Raw genomic sequence first — 13,296 nt, 5'->3', positions numbered from 1 at the left:
TTCAGGAGGGTATTGTTCATTTTCCAAGTATTTGATTTCTTTTCCCTAGTTTTTCTGTTATTGATCTCTAGTTTTATTGCCTTGTGGTCTGAGAAGATGCTTTGTAATATTTCGATGTTTTGGACTCTGCAAAGGTTTGTTTTATGACCTAATATGTGGTCTATTCTAGAGAATGTTCCATGTGCACTAGAAAAAAAAGTATATTTTGCAGCAGTTGGGTGGAGAGTTCTGTATAAGTCAATGAGGTCAAGTTGTTTGATTGTTGTAATTAGATCTTCCGTGTCTCTGTTGAGCTTCTTACTGGATGTCCTGTCCTTCTCTGAAAGTGGTGTGTTGAAGTCTCCTACTATAATTGTGGAGGTATCTATCTCGCTTTTCAATTCTGTTAAAATTTGATTTATGTATCTTGCAGCCCTGTCATTGGGTGCATAAATATTTAATATGGTTATGTCTTCCTGATCAATTGTCCCTTTTATCATTATATAGTGTCCTTCTTTATCCTTTGTGGTGGATTTAAGTCTAAAGTCTATTTTGTCAGAAATTAATATCGCTACTCCTCTTCTTTTTTGCTTATTGTTTGCTTGATATACTTTTTTCCATCCTTTGAGCTTTAGTTTGTTTGTGTCTCTAAGTCTAAGGTGTGTCTCTTGTAGGCAGCATATAGATGGATCGTGTTTCTTTATCCAGTCTGTGACTCTCTGTCTCTTTATTGGTGCATTTAGTCCATTTACATTCAGGGTAATTATAGATAAATAAGTTTTTAGTGCTGTCATTTTGATGCCTTTCTATGTGTGTTGTTGACAATTTCATTTTTCCACATACTTTTTTGTGCTGAGGCGTTTTTCTTAGTAAATTGTGAGATCCTCATTTTCATAGTGCTTGACTTTATGTTAGTTGAGTCGTTACGTTTTTTTTGGTTTTTATCTTGAGTTATAGAGTTGTTATACCTTTTTGTGGTTACCTTATTATTTACCCCTATTTTTCTAAGTAAAAACCTAACTTGTATTGTTCTATATCGCCTTGTATCACTCTCCATATGGCAGTTCAATGCCTCCTGTATTTAGTCCCTCTTTTTGATTATTGTGATCTTTTACCTATTGACTTCCATGATTCCCTGTTATGTGTATTTTTTTTTAATTAATCTTAATTTGTTTGTTTTTGTGATTTCCCTATTTGAGTTGATATCAGGACGTTCTGTTTTGTGACCTTGTGTTGTGCTGATATCTGATATTATTGGTTCTCTGACCAAACAATATCCTTTAGTATTTCTTGTAGCTTTGGTTTGGTTTTTGCAAATTCTGTAAACTTGTGTTTGTCTGTAAATATCTTAAGTTCGCCTTCATATTTCAGAGAGAGTTTTGCTGGATATATGATCCTTGGCTGGCAGTTTTTCTCCTTCAGTGTTCTGTATATGTCGTCCCATTCCCTTCTTGCCTGCATGGTTTCTGCTGAGTAGTCAGAACATATTCTTATTGATTGTCCCTTGAAGGAAACCTTTCTTTTCTCCCTGGCCGCTTTTAAAATTTTCTGTTTATCTTTGGTTTTGGTGAGTTTGATGATAATATGTCTTGGTGATTTTCTTTTTGGATCAATCCTAAATGGGGTTCGATGAGCATCTTGGATAGATATCCTTTCGTCTTTCATGATGTCAGGGAAGTTTTGTGTCAGGAGTTCTTCAACTATTTTCTCTGTGTTTTCTGTCCCCCCTCCCTGTTCTGGGACTCCAATCACCCGCAGGTTATCCTTCTTGATAGAGTCCCACATAATTCTTAGGGTTTCTTCATTTTTTTTAATTCTTTTATCTGATTTTTTTTCAGCTATGTTGGTGTTGATTCCCTGGTCCTCCAGATGTCCCAGTCTGCATTCTAATTGCTCGAGTCTGCTCCTCTGACTTCCTATTGCGTTGTCTAATTCTGTAATTTTATTGTTAATCTTTTGGATTTCTACATGTTGTCTCTCTATGGATTCTTGCAACTTGTTATTTTTTCCACTATGTTCTTGAATAATCTTTTTGAGTTCTTCAACAGTTTTATCAGTGAGTTCCTTGGCTTTTTCTGCAGTTATCCTAATTTCATTTGTGATATCATTAAGCGTTCTGTAAATTAGTTTTTTATATTCTGTATCTGATAATTCCAAGATTGTATCTTCATTTGGGAAAGATTTTGATTCTTTTGTTTGGGGGGTTGGAGAAGCTGTCATGGTCTGCTTCTTTAAGTGGTTTGATATGGATTGTTGTCTCCGAGCCATCACCGGGAAACTAGTTTTTCCAGAAAATCCGCTAAAAAAAAAATGCAGTCAGATCCCTATCAGAGTTCTCCCTCTGGCTCAGGCTATTCAGATGTTAATGAAGCCGCCTGGGGAGGGTGGGGGAGGGAACAGAGAGATAGGAGAGTAGCACCTCAGAATATAGCCAGAGTTGCTTGTCTTGCTTGGAATGACTATTATATCTGAGATTCCCACGGGCGCGTCGCCTATGTGTGCTGGCTGTGTGGAGATTGCCCCCAGGGGTTCTGGCCCGCTGGAGTCATGGTCAGATCCTCCGCTTCCAGCCCCACGCCCAGCGTCAAGGCTCCCCTACTGGGACGATGCCCTCTCGACTCCAAAATCAGTCGCTGCCTCCCGGGGACTTCTCGTCCCTCCAGCCGCATGGCCGTGCCGCTCCCGAGAACCAGTTGGGCCTCCTCCCGGGGTTAGTTCAGATGGGTGGAGCAGGTCCCCGTGCTTGTGCCGTGACCGAGTGTCCTGGCTGGGACGCTGTTCTCCCCGCTCCAATACCAGTCGCTGCCTCCCGGGGACTTCTCCTACAGGCTGAGTCCCACGCCGCCCGCGCGACCCGGCTGGTCCACTTCCCAGGGTTAGTTCAGGGGGGTGGAGCAACTCTCCATGTTTATGCCGTACCTGTGTCCAGTCCAAATCCCTGCGGGATGGTTCCCCGGCTCGGACGCTGCTCTTTCTGCTCCAAGATCAGTCACTGCCTCCCGGGGACTTCTCCTACCGGCTGCATCCCACACTGCCCGTGGAACCGGCTGGTCCCCCTCCCGGGGTTAGTTCGGGGGTGGAGCAGCTCTCTGTGCTTGTGCCGTACCTGACTGGTATGCTGGCTCCAGGCTCTGGAAACAATCGCTGCTTCCCCGTATTAGTTCGTTCTCCGTCTCTAAATCTGTGTTTGTTGTTCAGGGTTCGTAGATTGTTATGTATGTGATCGATTCACTTGTTTTTCCGTGTCTTTGTTGTAAGAGGGATCCGAGGGAGCGTCTGCCTAGTCCGCCATCTTGGCTCCGCCTGAGTTTGTTCTTATTGACTCTCCTTTGTAGGTGACTTTCGTTTATCTCTAGCTGCTCTTAAATTTCTGTCTTTATCTTTGGTTTTGGCAAGTTTGATTGTAATATGTCTTGGTGACTTTCTTTTGGGGTCTACCTTGTGTGGAGTTCGATGAGGGTCTTGGATAGATATCTTCTTGTCTTTCATGATATCAGGGAAGTTTTCTGCCAACAAATCTCAACAATTCTCTCTGTATTTTCTGTTTGCCCTCCCTGTTCTGGTACTCCAATCACTCTTAGGTTATTTCTCTTGATAGAGTCCCACATAATTCTTAGGGTTTCTTCATTTTTTAAAATTCTTTTATCTGATTTTCCTTCAAATACATTGGTGACAAGTGTTTTTATCTTCAATTTCACTAATTCTGACTTCTATTTCCTCAATTCTGATCCTCTGACTCCTACTGAGTTGTCTAATTCTGAAATTTTATTGCTAATCCTCTGAATTTCTGATTGCTGTCTCTCTATAGATTCTTTAGCCTATTAAATTTTTCATTATGCTCTTGAATAACCTTAATTTTCTCTGTTGCTTTATCTATGTGCTCCTTGGCTTGTTCTGCATATTGCCTGATCTCCTTCCTGATCTCTTGAACAGTTCTGTATACTAGTATTTTGTATGAGTCGGAATCGACTCGACAGCACTGGGTTTGGTTTTTTTTTTTTTTTTTTAATTCTATCTCTGGTAATTCCAGGATTTCCTCTTCATCAGGAAGATTCCTTGATTCTTCATTTTGAGAGTTTGTTGAAGCAATCATGGTCTGCTTCTTTATGTGATTCAATATTAACTGTTGTCTCTGAGCCATCTATAATTTATTGTATTAGTTTATTTTATATTTGCTTACTGTGTTCTAGCTTCTTGCTTTGTTTTGTTTTGATATACCCAAATAGGCTGCTTGGGTGAGCTAGCTTGATTATTGTAGCCTCTGAAGCTCTAATGTCCTGTCACCAGATGGCTAGAGCTGTTACCAGGTCTATCAGCCTAGGAGCCTATTCACTTTTCTTGTATGGATTTGGCTCAGGTATCCAGGTAGTTGGTCACCAAGTGTGTGGTGCAGGGTCTCACCTATGGTCTTGGAGGAGCAATGGTGATTGGTGTATGCACAGGTTTCTGGTTGCAACAAAAGGTCACACTCTGAGCAAAACAGGGGGCTCACAACTGTTCCCCAAGTGTCTGTGAAGAAGACGTGTCACTCTTCTCTAGAGCACACAGGTGGGTGGGCTCTGCACCATACTATATGCACCCAATGCTTTTACCTGTAAGGACTAGGAGTTACCACTTATCCTTGGACCCCTGTCATGGGTGGCTAGGTTGCATGGGTGGAGCCTCCAGTCCTCAGGCCCCTGATGTGGGTAGGTGAGGGCCCTGCTTAACAGGCAGAGTGGTGTCAAACGTCAAAAACCTGCCTCTCCACTGCACAGCTGGAACTGTTGAAGTCAGACCTCAGGGACATATACCCTTACACTGTGACAATGGTGTAGCTGCTGAAATGGGGCCACACAAGTCCATGCAGGGGTGAATGGCATTCATAGTCTGTGGGCCACTTGTGCCTGGACAGTAGCCACTTCTGCCCTAAGTGCCCAGCTTGGGGGAGTCAGCAGATTATTTTTTTCCCCATTTGTTAATTTGTTCCTTCTCCAAGGTTGGAAGAATGGCTCAAAGTGTGCAGCAGGTCCTATCTCAGGCCCAGGGAAATGGACCGTCACTGAAGCCACCTCAGGGCCTGTGGCAGAGGGAGGAGGGATCAGATAAATGGGAGAGAGTTCTTTCGAAAGGGGAGCTATTTGATCTGTACGGTAAATTAGACACAAGCACTTATCTTATGCTGAGAGCACTGTTCTTTGCTGATTCCAGAGGCATGAGTAGACTCTGTGCCGTTGGCTCCCTGTGGCTAAGGAAACCACGTCCTGAATACTACTACCAGCCTTGCCACAGTCTTGCCAGCAGATTAGGGCTGAGGGGCGCTGGTTCCTGCTGAGCCAGGTCCACCAAATTCTCACTGCTTCTGATCCATCTCTCCCTCTCCCTGCCACTTAGTCCGATTTCTTAACTTTGCCTTTGATTTTCAGGCTCCTAGCTTGTCATATATATAATTGATTCACTTGTTTTTTTGAGTCTTTGTTGTAAGTGGGACCACCAGAAGCATCTGACTACTCTGCCATCTTGGCCCTGCCTCTTCAGGGTTTTCTTGACTGTAATCTTAATGGAAGCCGATCACCAGACCTTTCTTCTGTGGTATCATTGGCTGGGCTCAAACTGCCACCCTTTAGGTTAGAAGTCAATCACAAGTCACTTGTGCCACCCAGGGGCCTTGACACAAATATAACCCCCAGTATTTCCTACTTCCTAACCTTTGGGATTGTGTGTCAACTTGGCTGGGCCGTGAGTCTCAGTGGTTTGTCAGCCGTATGGTGTGATGACTTCCATGATAAGATTTGATATTGTGTGATCACCTCCATGATGGTGTCTGCTGTGAGTAGCCTGTTAGTTTGGGTGAGTTTCCTTAGGCATGTGACCTGCATTGAATATGAGTGGATAGTCTGGAAAGGCTTGGGTGCTTATTGCTCATGCTGGATCCTGCAGCTGGCTTCTGTCTTCTAGCCTCTGGTTCCTGGGATTTGAGCTGGCAGCTTACCTGCAGTCTTACCTGCTGATCTTGGGATTCATCGATCTCCATAGCTTGTGAGAAAGAGCCCTGCTCTGTGACCTGCTGATCTTAGGTTTGCCAACTCCTGTGGCTACGTGAATCAGGGGAAACCTCTAGCTTGACCTGCAGACTTGGAATGGTCCAGCATCTACAATTGTGTGAGCCATTTCCTTGATATAAATCTCTCTCTCTCTCTCTATATATATATGTTTATAGAGGTTACTGGTTTTACTTCTCTAGAGAACCGAGCCTAAGACAATCAGGTTTCATTTCTTATAGCGACATTCCTTTGTTTCTCGTCAATGTTTCTGCCCACTATTACACTGCAGTCCTAATAGGTACAGAGATTGAGACACACCTTCAAGACCTTATCAATAGAATTCTATAAGGGTTGCTAGCATTTTATTTTGTCTAGCAAGATTTCTAAAAAGAAAAGAAATTATTACCATCCACTATCATCATGAGGCCGCCAAGGCAACTTTTTCATGTCCCACTCACTGCCCCCACCAATAGCAAAAACATAATTTCAAAATAAATGACTACACTGAGAATGGAACTAATTTAGCTTCATGGAAAACACCCTCTATTGCTTTTATTTTTCTCATTTCTTGAGTCATGAATGAAAATTTCATTAGTAAACAGATAATTAGTATTCTGACCTGTGATAGTGAACTTTTCCTCTAGCTTTAGGCTCTTCCTTTCTAACATTTTATTTTGAAAATGTCCAAACCTACAGAAAAGTTGAGAGTAGTATAATGGACACCCATCTACCTTGCTTGTGGAGGTACCAACTGTCAACATTTAGTCACATTTTTATTATTGCTCTATCTCTCTATATTCATTTTGTGGTTGTCGTTGACTCTTTTGAGACTTTAATAGGATTTTTAAAGAAGAATGATACTATCTAAATCTTTCAAGCCAAATAAATACGCCTCTTCTGGAAAAATTTACAAGATAGAGTCTGGAGGCAAATGCTGCATGTAGTTTCTGAAAGATAACCTCTCTCTTGAATATTTCAGAGGATCAGAACCATAAACATTACAGATCACTTTAAATGGACTTCAGATTCCCAGACACTTTCTGTGTTAAAACCTCTCAAATAATGCTTCTCAAAGGGCTCTCCTGATCTGAACACACTACTACTGCAAGGCTATTTAGCTCTTTAATGCAAATACAAACTGGAATTTTTTTTACAGTGCTATTGCCTTTCAGCTAATTGTCTGATTATGACATTAACAACGTTATCATCCAGCAAGCAAATCAGCAAAATATGGAGTTTCCTAACAGAATGCTCACAATAAAAGAGGAGGGGAAATAAAGTAGCTTGCTATAGAATTCAGAATCTGAATCACTTGCTTCCTCCTTGGAAAGCAGTAATTCACACAGAACTGACACATGGGTCAGGTCCCATAATGTCCAAGAGTAATATTTGGAACTCCGTTTGTAATAAAAATTTGTCACTCACACTAGATGAGGAATGTTAAGCCAAATTACAGTGCTCCACATTTTTCCCTGGTTGGGGGATAGGGTTTAATAGGCACGAAGCTGAGGTTATTGCTATTTTACTGTCAAGTTTTCAGTTTCGTAACAAAAAATTGGGCCTATTAAAACTGTTTTCTTTGGAGAGGATGTAAAGTGTTTTCTTTTTTTCTTCTCCCTTTCTCTTTGCTAATAGGACAGACAGCCACAGGTATATAAGATGAGAAAAGGTCTTTCAGGTCCAGTCTTATGCTTGGTGCGTCTGTAAACTGTGACAGATTATAACACTGTGCGTCAAATATTCCAATTTTCCACCATGCAGTACTTCTTCCTGTGGGATTTGGGATCATTTGTTACTGAAACAGAACTTAAACTGCTCTGCCAGATACAAGGCAGAAATGCCATACTAAAATTTTTATAAAATAAAATTGTAAGAATAGCTTGCGCATCAATTTGAATGGCTCAAAGAAACATAAACACCCTTTGTCTGAGTCAGGTTCCCCTATTTTAATTCTACAATAAACTTTGTATTTCAAAAGTTTTAATTTATAGAATTTTTGCACTGATAGTACAGACAGTTCCTTTGTACTGTACGCCCAATTATTAATATGTTACAATAAAGCTAAAAACCCATTGCCATCAAGTTGGTTCTGACTCATAGTGACACCATAAGACAGAGTAGAACTGTCCAATAGAGTTTCCAAGGCTATAATCTTCATGGAAGCAGGCTACCATATCTTTCTCCTGCAGAGTGGCTGGTGGGTTCAAACTGCCTGTGTTGGATTAGTAGCTGAGCTCTTGACCACTGTGCTGCTAGGGTTCCATAATATCTTCCGACAGCTCCTCTAATATTTTTACATGCTGTTTCCGTCCAGGTAATCTTACATGTCTTATTAATCAACAAGTGCTTTTTAAGTGCTGGGGATTTTATTTGTCCTAATTTTATTTTGATATTCTTCAAAAATTGTGGAAATACCAGGGAATGAAATGACATAAGGAACAGCTTTCTTTCAAATGTCATCTGGTTGCATTTTTTTTTTTTAGTCAAAAGGAAGTACATTTAAATTTTATATCTACAGGCTTCTTACTGGCCGTCCTATATCTGTCATTGAAAACGCTATCTAGATTACTGAAGCTCTAAAATTCATGATAATTTTTACTATTGCTCAATCACTGTGAATTTTTTTTTATACTATAGTTTAAATATATTTCCCTTTCATTTTTGTTTTATCATGTGACCTTCATAATGTTTAAAATGGTGTTTATCTATTTTTAATTCTACAAACAGAAGTGGGAGTGCCCAGTCTCAACCGGAGAAAGTGTTGCATTCACGGCAATTGTGAGAGAGGAGGTTGTACAGCTGGGTCGTGTTGAGAACTTTGCGTATTAGACTAAGGAGCCACTGGGAGTTTCTGATCAAGCGACTGCCATGGTGGCAATTATATTTTAGAAGAACAAATATGGTGGTTGCTAATGGGACGGATTTTATGGAAAGAGAATTTAGGTAGGAAAACCATTTGAGGAGGCGAAGGTAACAATTCGCGATGGAAAAAGAGACCCACATTATGATGGCGGAACCTCTATTGTACTATTGCTGAAGACTTCCCTGATCTTTCCCACAGAGGAGATATCTTCTTGGAACCCACAGTTTTCTGACGTTGGTCACGTAACTCTTAAATTTTACCTTACGTCATACTTGTCTGTATAGTGTTTTTCTCCTTTGCAGCTGTATAGGCCCTTTAGTAGGTAGCACAGAGGATATCGAAGCGGCGTCCCGGTTGGCTCTAGCTCCTACTATGCTGACACTACTGGTTGACTTGGCTAAACCATGAGCTACAGGGCCTTGGACAGTCCGTTTCCTCAGCACCACGAACAGAGCCAGCGCCCACACCTCCATCGGGCCGGTCCTAAGCCCTGTTGGTGACTGCCGTGTCCGACTATACGAAACGGTCCGCGCAAGCTATTGAGCAGAGTTGAAGCTCAGTGCGTTGAAGGGATGGGTGAATTATGATTTCCGAAATCGCTGACAGCGGTCAGCCAGTTCGCGGCCTTTGTCTCTGTAAAAGGAGGGACTTGGAGATGCTCTTTAGCGCCCTTCCCAACTCCGGAATTCTGCACATCCAGTAGGAAGGACATAAGCAATAATTGAGACGCCAAACTACAAAGTACATACTGAGTCAGCACAGATACCAAAATAGAAGAACTAAATAAAAAATAGAAATGATTATTGGCGTTTAGTTTTTACTGTGGGCGCCTGCCCCTTTAAGGAAGTCGGTCGCGCGCTGTCCCAGCGTCCCTTGCGACGCGGGCTCGCTCCCGGCAGTGCGTGCGAGCGGCGAGCGACGCAACGGGCTGGTGCCTGCGTTGCTCCACCCCTTCGGCCTTGTCTTGGCCGCCGTTGGGGTGAGGTTCCCGCCAGGTTGGAGCTGGCGTGAGAGATGTCCTCCGCTCCGCCGCGGCGGTGAGGCGTGAGGAGCGGTCCCGACTCTTCCGGGTTGCTAACGGCCCCGGGCCCAGGGTGCAGCCATGTCCGGCGGCTTTTCCTTCGGAAGCGGGACCCTGGGCTCCACCACCGTGGCCGCCGGCGGGACCGGCACGGCGGGCGGCTTCTCCTTCGGGACAGGGGCGGCTAGGTAACCGCGTGTACTCGTTTTTCGGGCCCGGGTCTTCGCCGGCGGGTTTCCCTGTTGGTCCCGACCCTCTCTTCCCGGTGGCTTCCTTCCCTGTGGGCTTACAGATATGCGCTTGCCGGGCCACCCGCTCGGTAGGCCGCCCGCTCGCGGTCCAGCCCGAGCCGTGCCCCGGCCTGGCAGGGAGGAGGGCGGACGGTCTGTGAGGTCTCCAGGATCGCGGGTGGTTCAGGCTTTGTTCCGACCGAGCGGGGCCTGGCTGGTTGACAGGGCCTGGGGTTCACAGCCCAGAGCCTTAACGAGGCGTCAGTCTTCAGGCATGGGATGAAGGTTGAATGAATGAATGAAATTACGGTTTATTGTAGGGTTTGACATGAAGATCTTTAACGAATGGAAATTGGTAAGGAGAACAATTAAAAGCGTCTTTCCGATAATTCAGATTCCACTGCAGTGTTACGGTTTTGGATGTTACGGTGCTTTAATGATTTCGTGGTTATTTTTAGCGAGCTTTTTAAGTTTGTTTTTTTTTTTTAAGGCTTTTTGCAGTATTTATTGGTGATAATTTTGTACGGTATGTGGGGAAATTGGAATATTTGACTAACAGTATCACGGCCTGTCACGTTTCATCATTGAGAACAATTTTCTCTCGATCACCAACGTATTGTAATTTCCCACATTGCCTTTCACTTAAATTGCAAAGCGTAGGTGACATATTCAGCGTTTTCTTGCAACCTGCGAGGACAGGTGTGACAAAAAGACAACTAGCAGAGGTTCGCAAAGATACAGTTAAAACGGTGAAAGATGATTTTATGATGAGAGATTTAGCCCGTAGGCCTCAATCTTTTGAAGGTAGAGGCAGAGGAGTGCATAAAATGAAGTATGCATAGCATGAGCTACAAGATAACTCCTGGAGCTTGAAGGATGTGGTTGTAGGTTAAAAAGGCAAAAATATTTTGGGTTACGTGTATTTAAGGAGGAGGGAGTGCACCCCAGACTACACAGCCAAGATTAGAAATCTGGGGGTTTTCCTCTTTTTCTGGCACTCTATGCACTTAACCAGCAAGTCCTGGTGATTTTACTTCTGTGATTTCCGTTTTTTGTGCATTGCCAGTGCCACCGTCCTGCTCCACGGTGTTGCATTCATAGAACAAATACTTACTGAACAAATTTCTATGAGCCAGGCTTTGTTTTAGGTGGTGAGATGAATAAGATTCTTGCTCTACTTAAGATTCCTGCCAGCTTTCCAACCAGCAACCTTTTTTTTTGCTAGATGAAAACTGCACCTATATCTCCTGCATCAACCTTTTTGCCACATGTAGCCAGAGATTTTCATTTTAAATGCGCTTTGCTACCTTTCCGTGATTTTCCATTACCCTTAAAATGAAATTAAATTTTTTTTTTTTTTTACCATAGTCTACGAGGCCTGAATAATCTGGAATCCCTTTACTCATCTTGAACCCATCTTCTCATTTTAGTTTGCTCCCATTCATTGATCCAGGACCACTGTAAAAAAATAACATTTACATTACCACCCTGCTGGTATATACTGAGAAAGTGCTTGATGTCCAAAACCTCTTTATTGAGTAAAAGAATGATTAATATCTATTTTTTACTAACTGGAAACTTCCTGAGGGCAGGGTCTAATCTTATTTACCACTCCATCCTCAGTTCTCATGATGGTATCTAACATATGAAAAGAGGTTTAATAAATACTTGTCAAATGCCTAAATAAATGAATTATTTGGTAATAAACTAGAAAAATCTACACAGGCTTTAAAAGGATTTGAATAAATTAATGACAGAAGACCTCTGCCCGTTAGAGTGCTAGATTGGAGACCTGACAGCTCCTGGTGCCACTTGGTGATTTTGTCTCTTTCGGTAAGTCATTTTGGGTGACTTACTCTCCTGGCCTCAGTTCCCACACCTGGAAAAGGTGTATAATAACATACTTAACCTCAGAGGGTTTTTGAATGAGATAAAGCATGTAAAGTATCTAGCATCATGTACGTGCATCTTGGTAAACCAAGAAAACCAGACCCGCTGCAGTGGAGTCGATACCGACTCATAGTGACCCTATAGGACAGAGTAGAACTGCCCCATAGGGTTTTCAAGGAGTGGCTGGTGGATTCGAACTGTCCACCTTTTGGTTAGCAGCGAAACTTAACCACTATGCCACCAGGGCTCTGCATCTTGGTAAGTGTTCAGTAAATGTTAGCTACTGCTTTTACTTCTAAGTCCACAGTTAATGCACTCTAAACCGAAAACCCAAACCTATTGCTGTTGAGTTGATTCAGACTCATAGTGACCCTATGAGTAAAACTGCCCCATGGGGTTTCTGAGGCTGTATTTGTTATACAAGCAGACTATCACCTCTTTCTCCTGCAGAGCAGCTGGTGGGTTTGAATCACCAGCCTTTTGGTTAGCAGCCAAGCACTTTAACCACTGTGCCACTAGGACTCCTTTAAGGCAGGCTGGAGAAGTTAAAATATCATTTCTGACTAGATGGAGTCAACTTTGCTTTTCCACAGTAAAAAAAAAAGTGAAATCACTGGCAGATAATACTGGGTCGAGGCAATAATTGGTTGGGCTTAATGTAGCTTTTGTTTTCCTTGAAGTAAGGAAATTTCACTGCCACAGAGAAATTTCTCTTTTGCTCCTCTGGTAGAGTAAGAAGGATTTTTTCTTTGATATATATATTTTTTGAGGATGTTTTGAACTTTTGTTATGAAATACCTTACAGTGCCTTCAGTTATCTTAAGTTGTCAAGAAATTTAAAATTTTTTAATTCATTGTTTAATAATACATACCTTTCACTCTATGTTTTTGGTATATTTATGGAATACAAGTAGGGCACAGCTTTAAAAAATGGGGTCATTCATTTGGGAGCAAAGGGAGCATAATAACCATTTTTCTAATTTGATTTCGAAATTTGCTGAAATGTTTCTTAAAATACCATTTTAATTGTTCAGTTGATTAAATATATAAAGTTCTATGCTTTAGTTGTACTCCCTTTTTCTGCTCAGTATTGATAACCCATCTCAAGTGTTACCTCCTTAATAAGCTGCTCCCTCTCCATTCCCCTCAGTGAGTAGCTTTTCACCTCAAACTTCTGTTTTATGTTTGCCAGTGATCTGCATAAAGTGATTATAAGCTTGTTGAAGAGATAAATTTGTACTACTTGTATCATAATGCTTCCCTCCCCCAAACTCCCAATATATACAAAAC

The 13,296-nt window shown here is 42.2% G+C and overlaps 1 protein-coding gene across 2 annotated transcripts in view; it reads left to right on the top strand.

Moving 5' to 3' along the window:
* The first annotated feature begins 9,813 nt into the window (after window positions 1–9,813).
* NUP58 (nucleoporin 58) overlaps window positions 9,814–13,296 on the top strand; it is a 43,602-nt gene continuing 40,119 nt past the window's right edge. Inside the window, exon 1 of one of the 2 annotated variants that reach the window (XM_064275336.1) lies at window positions 9,814–10,074. In XM_064275336.1, coding sequence (XP_064131406.1) covers window positions 9,968–10,074 — 107 coding nt within the window. In that variant the 5' untranslated portion in view covers window positions 9,814–9,967. The remainder of the gene's footprint in view (window positions 10,075–13,296) is intronic. The other variant, XM_064275335.1, reaches the window with a different exon arrangement.

Source organism: Loxodonta africana, chromosome 23 (genome assembly GCF_030014295.1).
Source record: "Loxodonta africana isolate mLoxAfr1 chromosome 23, mLoxAfr1.hap2, whole genome shotgun sequence".
Taxonomy (NCBI): Eukaryota; Metazoa; Chordata; class Mammalia; order Proboscidea; family Elephantidae; genus Loxodonta; species Loxodonta africana.
The sequence above is the reverse complement of the archived record's forward strand: the minus strand, read 5'-3'. Positions and strand labels throughout refer to the sequence as shown.